Genomic DNA, 7,398 nt, shown 5'->3' with positions numbered 1-7,398 from the left:
AAGTTTTCCATGAATAATTAAGCTTTAAAAAATAGGCAGAGTTACTCCTTCTGTAAACACAGGCCGAGTGCGTAATTGTTTCTCAAGGCTTAGCATCTGTCTGTCACAGTTCCGGGCACAGAATGTCCAGGTGGGCTCCTGCTGGACACTTTGGAGAAGGTGAGGTCAGTTCACACTCAGACGCATTTCGGGTCCGGTGTCCAAACGGGCTGGTGGAGCAGAGCCCTCGGCCCCGGGTGACGTCGGCCGCAGGAGGCTCCCATCTGTGTCCACTGCAAACCCCACTTCCCAGGGACCGAGGGGGGCAGGACTGGGCCAGCCCGAGCTTTGCGAGTGGCACAAGTGTGCCCCCACTGCCAGTGACAGCGGCCAGCTGTCCTGTGGGCCTCGAGTTCGAAGGAAGCGCAGGTGCCATGGGGACCTTGGCAAACAAGGCAGAGCCCCGGGTTGCTTTCCTGGGACACAGTGTCTCGGGTCCTTTTGACCCCCACGAGCTGATGACGTGGCCCCTGCACGGGGAACAGTGCTTGGTTCCGCTCCCCCGGCCGATGGCTTCCTCTGAGGTGGTTCGGGCTGCCTCAGTTCCCCCCGGAGGGCGGGGTGGGCTGCACCTCAGCCTTCGGTAAGGGCCCTAAGTCATTTCCACTACCCTCACTTGGCAGCAGGGAACTCGCGGCAGAAACCTTCCGGGTGATGCCGTCCAGATCGTCCGTCTGTCCAGCAGAGGCCTAGTGCTCGCGCAGTGGCTCAGCAAGCCCGGGGCGGCTGAAACGGTTCCGGGAAGCTTGTGTGCTCAGCTGCCCGCAGGCCCCCGACGCGCTCCCACTTCCTCACGTCAGTCTGGCCCCCACGTGCTCTGCCGTACTGCGTGGGTCTAGCTCCTCCGTCCTTCCCCCGGACAAGCGAGCCCTTCGTATCTGTCCACCGCAGCTCACGCCGGGTCCGTGATGCTGGAGGTCCGAGCCGGCCCACGGCCCCGGTTCGGGGAGGCGACCTCACGCAGGAGGGCAGCTTGTCCTCATCCTGTTCCCGCCTGCCACGGGGGACACACAGAGCACGGCGGGGGCACAGGGCACAGCAAGAATGCATCCTAAGGGAATGACCGTGACCTGGAGGCGGGGGCGCTGTCCCAGGTACCAGGGAGCCCCACGGAGCTCTGCAGGGCTCCGGAGAACAGTCTGCAAGCCTGAGGGCCTGAGGCCTTTTCCGCCGTGGTTCCCTGAACAGTCTCTCACACGACCTTGAGGCCTCTTGGCTTGGGAGGTCATGGCCCCAGTCCACCCAAGCCTCACAGTGTGCATGTGGGCCCAGGCGGCCTCCAGTTTCCGACGGGGGCTAGTCCTTCCAGAAGCCAACCTCAGAAGGCGGTGGGGAGTGCTCTATGCGCCCCCCCACTCAGGTCAGCGTCCCTAGTGGCTCCTTAGCAAGAAGGCCACTGGCATGTCTCCCTCGAGGAGGCCACATGAGCTACCGCTGGCCATGGGTTGTACAACCAGGGTGTCTTAGGACCACTGGGAGAGAGTTGAGGGGAAGGAACACGACCTCCCCCCTCGGGTCCCACGTGTCCATAGACTACAGCAGGCAGTTACGTTACAAGGAAAAAAAAAAAAAGGGTAACAGTCATTCTAATTCCCGCGCGGGAAAGAGTCAGGAGGCGGTTTCTGATCTGCCTCCGAGCTGTGCCTCTCCAGCAAGGGGCTGTGCACGGCCCCCGGTGCCCACCCTCTCGCCGGCCCCCGCCCCCGAGCTGGAGGGAGTTGGGAAGGGCCGGCCCCGGGAGGGTGTCCATGTGTCCGAGCTGCTGCCTTGCCCTCTGAGACTGCCCAGTTTAATCAGTGTCTCGGGACTCCGGGGGGGGGGGCGCACTCTGGAGAGGGGAAGGGGCCGTGTGCTGGGGCCGGGCCGGACGCGGAGTGTCTGGGCGGAGGCAGCTGGCGCAGCACATAGGGCCCAAGTCTGGGATTCGGCAGAGGTCAGAGGTCGCCGCTCTGGGGCTCCACGTTGCGGGTTTCTCTGGGGTGACCGCGGGACAGCTTGGGGAAGCGGGAAGCCACTTTGGGCCGGGTGTTCTTGGTCAGCGGTTCTCCAGGAGGGGGGACGTCACTGTAAGACAGAGCAGGGAAGAAGCGGATTAAGTCGGGGCATCCAGTGGGGGCGGGAGCAGGCGGGAGCGCTGGGGGTGGGGTGGGGGGGACCGTGGCTCTCCAGCTCCGAGGGGCAAGCGCACGGGGGCCGTGGCTTTCTTCCCCCATTGTCACTGACACGTGCCCTTGCTGGAAGAGGAGAGAAAAGAAAGCGCTATGGAGAACACTGCATTTAAGGTCAAAAGAGGTGTAGCAGGAATGTGCCTGTGGAACTCGTCCTAAGAGAATAACCAGGATGTAGGCCGACGGCTAATTAGGACTTTCCTGTGCGAAAGAGCCAGAAATAGCACAACGAATCAGCAGTCCCACCGAGGGGGTGACCCATGTCCCCGCAGCGGGCCAGCGGGAGCGTGGCAGGCTGTGGGGGAGGGGGCACAGAGCGCCCCGGGAGGACAGACGGTGAGAAGCGAAGGTAACACGGGGTGGGGACACCTCCAGGTGTTTGGAAAAGCCTGCGGGAGAGGGTGGTGCGTCCCTTCATCCCAGGACGTTCTTGAGCACCCGTGAGGGCCAAGCCCGCTTGCAGCGTCTGGAAACGGTGAGCAAAACCGGCTGTCCCAGGCCTGGTGGAGACTCACGGGCCACCGGTGAGATGACATCATAGGCAGGACCTGGTGTAAAGGCAGCCTGAGCCTCCCAGGGCAGAAGGGGCCCGGGACGGCGTGTGGGTCGGGTGGGAAGGCTCTCTGAGCAGGGGGGAGCCGCAGGCGTCTGCTGGGCTGGGGCTGTGAAGGCAGAGTTGAACTCTGGTCTGGTTTCCTACGGTTCTGCTCACAAATGACCCCATCCTTAGTGGCTTGAATGCAAACATACCCTCTTAGAGTTGTGGGGTCTGGAGTCTGAAACGGGTCTTACGGAGCTGAAGTCAGAGGCTGGCACAGCTAGTTCCCTCTGGAGGCTCCCGGGGAGCACTGCTGCCCGCCGGCGTGGGGAAGCCTTGCGAACCCCGAGCTGGCAGAAACGAGCCGGGCTCCCCGGTCCACGCACCTGCTGACTCTGTTCATGGGAGGGTCCGGAATAGAGTGGTTTGGGGGAACAGGAAGTGTGTGGCTGCTTGGGGCAGGGGAGACCCGGGGTTCCCTTCTGCCGTGATGGAAATACACCAGAGCGTGGGGACGGCCGTGTGTGTTTCTGGACCCGGAGCTGCCGAAGCGGCCGTGCTCTCCGCGGGGAGCTCTACCCTCACAAGGCTACTGAGGGAAGTGGCCCAAGCCGAGGCAGCGAGGAGGGGCGTTGCAGGGTCTTCGCCAGCAGGCCCGTGCGGGGGGCCTGCTAACTGTCCTCCCCCTGCTGCTGAACTTGGCTTTGGTCCCCTCCCACATGGCTTCACCTCCTCAAGGTCCACATGGGGATGGTCTCAGGCTTTGAACCAGTGGGCAGGAAGCAAGGGACAGTCGGATGCAGATGCCTCCTTCCCCCAGGCCATGAGATGCGGACTTCCCGAGCTCTAGGGACCCACAGGGAACCCTGTGGGGACGACACTTCCCCGTGACCGACGCTGGGCACTGGTTCTCCGCACAGCTGGAACCTGTCCTGAGCCCTCAGCTGGAAGGTGGTGGGAGAAGCAGCCTCCTGAGCACGGCCACTCACCCAGGACACAGCCCACATGTCCCACTGGTCCCACAGGTCCCTTCTCCTCGAGCTCTTGGGGCTTCTCTCCCTGGCAACCAGCTTGGCAGCCCTTACAGAAACTCCCCTTGTCCCTGCTGCTGGCTACCCTTGGGGCACCCAAGGAAACAGGTCTGTGTAAGCAGCACCTGCCAGGAGCCCCGGGGAGACGGTTTATTTACTAAACCTCTGGGGTGCCACAGGCTGGAAGGGGGGCTGGATCGTGCACTGCCATGTGAGCCCCTCACCTCGAGGATCATGGGGAGCCCTGTTAGCATGCCACAGGGGTGGCACCCCAGTACCCAGCACGTGGGTGACATCGATCCAAAGGTCTCAGCCACTCAGCAGTGAGAAATGGCCGCAGGGAGAGAATTATTTTTCATTTGGCTCGTACACCAGGTGCAGAGAGCCGGTCGATACCCCATTTGCTGGGGGCCACCCGCCGTAGCTTGGAGGGGGCTGCACGTGGGTGAGGCCAGCTGCCGGGCTGGGCCCCGGGGCACGCACAGGACCGAGCTCTCCTCTACCGAAGCTGAGACCACGGTCCCCCGAGAGCCAGCGACTGGGGAGGGCCACGTGTGCGCGAGTTAGGACTGCGTTCTGCCTGCACGGTGTGCAAACCAGGAAGAAGGGCTGCCCTCCCAACTGCGGGGGCCGGGGAGGCCTTGCTCCATGCCCACAGCCAGTGGAGGGACGGCCACGAGTGGCTGGTTTGGTCCGGGTGCACCAGCTACACAGCCTTGAACTCCCTTGTGGGCAGACTTTAGGGCTCGAGGCCCTGGACCCAAAGGACCCAGCTGGACCCGAGCACCAGTCAATCCACCCGTCCTGAAGGTTTCGCTCTGGGAGTGCCATGGCTGTGCCTGACGGAAGGTGGCCTCCGTGCCCTTCCTCGGTTTCCTGTCCCTGGTTAGATCTGGGGCCCAGTGGTTCTGCCCTTGCAGATGACCGACAGATGGTTCTGGTAGTTCTTCAGATCCCAATTCCTAACCCCGAATGGTCTCCGTGATAGAATGATTCTGAATATAATCTTGGCGCGGTGGCCTCATGGCGGGTGGGGGGGTGGGTTGTGCTATGCTGTTCTGTTCTTGGGACGCTACGGACCTTGTTGATGAGGCTGGGGGAGCCGAGGGGCCGGGGCCGGTCTGTGGAGGTTACGGCGACAGTCACAGGGTGCTTGCTGGGAGGCGGGGGTGCTGCTGCATGCACGGGGGCGCGATGGGAGGGTCTGGTGTGGCACACGGAGGGGCAGGGACTGAGCGGAGGGCACGGGTCTCCCGTGTGACAGTAGGACGCAAGCCTGGGCCCATCTGACGAGACCAGGCTCTTCTCATCCTCTGGGCTAAGGGGCAGGTGACAGATACTTGCAGAGAAAAAGACCTCCAGGGTCTGGGGAAGACAGTGGGAGGTGGGCGCTGAGGCTGGAGAGGCTGGAAGGGGGCTGGATCGTGCAGAGCCATGTGAGTCCCTCACCCCGAGGATCACGGGGAGCCCTGTTAGCGTCACCCGCTTCGGATGTACAACCTCTAAAGCTTACAGTGGGGCCGGCGTGACAGAGAGGAGCCCCGGGCCCAGTGAGCCTCATGGGGTTGGTATGCTCCCAGGAGAAGGATCCTGAGGTCAGAGCATAGATGGGGGAGCAGGCACAGAGCAGGGCTAGGGGTGCTGGAGGGCGAGCCTCCACGGACACAACCACCAGTCGGGGCAGGGGAAGGAGTGAAAACAGGCTCCATTTGTGTTTGGAGACTGGACTGGGGTGGAGGGTGCGGCAGAGCTGGAGGGGAAGGCGGAGCGGGTGCCTGTGTACATGACGCTGCGGGAGACTGTACAGATGGTGTCAGGTCTCGTCTGCGTACAAGGTGCGAGTCAGTCCATAGAAACACTGTTCTGTCTACTGCGGCCCCCGGAGACGCCGGCTTTTGCTATTTCATGGGCTGGAACCATGCATGGGCTTTTTTTCTTTAAAGATTTTATGTATTTGACAAAGAGCGAGCACAGGCGGGGGGACCAGCACAGGGAGAGGGAGAAGTAGACTCCCTGCTGACCGGCGAGCCCGATTCAGGGCTTTGATCCCGGGACCCTGGGACAAGACCTGAGCCAAAGACAGATGCTTAACGGCTGAGCTACCCAGGTGCCCCTGTGGACGCGCTTCTGATCATTAGAGACCCCCGATGCTGCTGGGGGGACATTGGGCACCTCAAGTAGAGTTCATTACCCCAAGTGGGTGTCCCACGGCTGCCCAAGCGGACTGAGACCCACCTTCCAGCTTTGTACCCATCCGCTATGTTGGGACCCCCCTGCCCCGCAGGGCCGCTTTGAATAGAGGCTGGACCTCTGTGACCGCACCGCCTCTGTGACCCCCCACGCCCGGCCAGTGCGTCCTCGAGGCCCCGCTCCCTGGACGCTGCCACTGCCCCGCCTCAGCCCCGCCTCTCCTCCTAGCTGGGACCCTGGGCTTGACTGTAACCACTGCCTGTCTCCCTGTCTCGAACCTGTCCAACGCAGAAACACTGAATTTCCCCATCGCACCTTTCTTCCTCCTCTGGTCTTCGCAGCTTTCGTAAACGGGACAACTATCTGCATCCTTGCTCAAACCCTAACCCACCGCCTTGGCCTTCCCTTCACATTCCACGCCTTACTCACCGAAGTGTGCCGTGGGGTCTCCGTCTGCACACGCATATGACACCAGCACTGCCCTCCCCGCCCACAGTGACATCCCAGGTCCAGACACAGTGGCGTCTGGCCTGGACTCCCGACAGATTTCTAAAGGGTCTCCCTGTGTCTGTGGATTCCTCTGCACTTCGTCCCAAGTCCTCCTCCATTTCCCTCCTCTAAAGCTTCCAGCTGCCCTCAGGTCCAGCCCACGCCCCCTCCGGCTCTGCTCAGTTGTCCCTGAGCGCAGGTCTGAGCCCCAAAGTCGCCTCTGCTCCTGGGCCACCCAGTAACTGTGTTTTGGTTTCCTTACGGCAACTGCCACTCGGTCCCGTTCCCCACCGCCCGCCCCGCACCTAGAACTACATCTGGCACACTCAGTCGTTCAGGTACAGCCACAGAGCTGCCAACGGCAGGTTCACCTGCACTGAGCCTTGGCCTTCTGGTCGGACGGGACCGTGACCACGCCCAGCTTAGCGGAGGCGGCCGTGCGTGACCCCAGAACGTGGGCCTTGGAATGAGAGCGCCATGAACACTCTTGAGGTTTACTTTGAGAGAATAGGAGTAAGGACCGTATTCACGTCTCCCCTAGAGAAAGTGGTGGTAGTAGGACCTCCGAGACTCTCAATAAGGCAACCCTCCAAAGCCAACACCCAGATCTGCCGGTCGGTAAAAGCTCCGTGGTTTTAACGTTGCGCGTGCAGAGAATAAAAAGCCTGGGAAACGGGAAGGGTGGTGGTGGTTCAAGGCGGTGTGAGGTGGGCAGACAGAAAGCCCCGCACAGGAGCACAGAAGCACCGAGAGACGGGCGTCCCGAAGCAGATCGCAGAGGGCCCAGAGTGTGTGAAGGGCTCCTGGGAGCCACCACGAGCGAGAGGACAGCTTGACAGACAGGCAGGGGAAGGACACGGGGCACTTCATGGGGGGACGATAAACAGGTTAGTGATGCTGCTAGTGTTTGCTGCAGCCTGGGAGGCGCGTCGCGGCTGGAACC

General features: G+C 62.2%; 1 protein-coding gene across 3 annotated transcripts in view; it reads right to left on the bottom strand.

The window, feature by feature from the left end:
• Window positions 1-363: 363 nt before the first annotated feature.
• Window positions 364-7,398, bottom strand: part of SNX29 (sorting nexin 29) — a 480,282-nt gene continuing 473,247 nt past the window's right edge. For 2 of the 3 annotated variants that reach the window (XM_044233549.1, XM_044233552.1), the window contains one exon: window positions 364-2,103. In XM_044233549.1, the coding sequence (XP_044089484.1) occupies window positions 1,974-2,103 (130 nt within the window). In that variant the 3' untranslated portion in view covers window positions 364-1,973. The remainder of the gene's footprint in view (window positions 2,104-7,398) is intronic. The other variant, XM_044233551.1, reaches the window with a different exon arrangement.

This window comes from Neovison vison, chromosome 14, assembly GCF_020171115.1.
Source record: "Neovison vison isolate M4711 chromosome 14, ASM_NN_V1, whole genome shotgun sequence".
Taxonomy (NCBI): domain Eukaryota; kingdom Metazoa; phylum Chordata; class Mammalia; order Carnivora; family Mustelidae; genus Neogale; species Neogale vison.
Note: the sequence above shows the minus strand (reverse complement) of the source record. Positions and strands in the feature narration are given on the sequence as shown.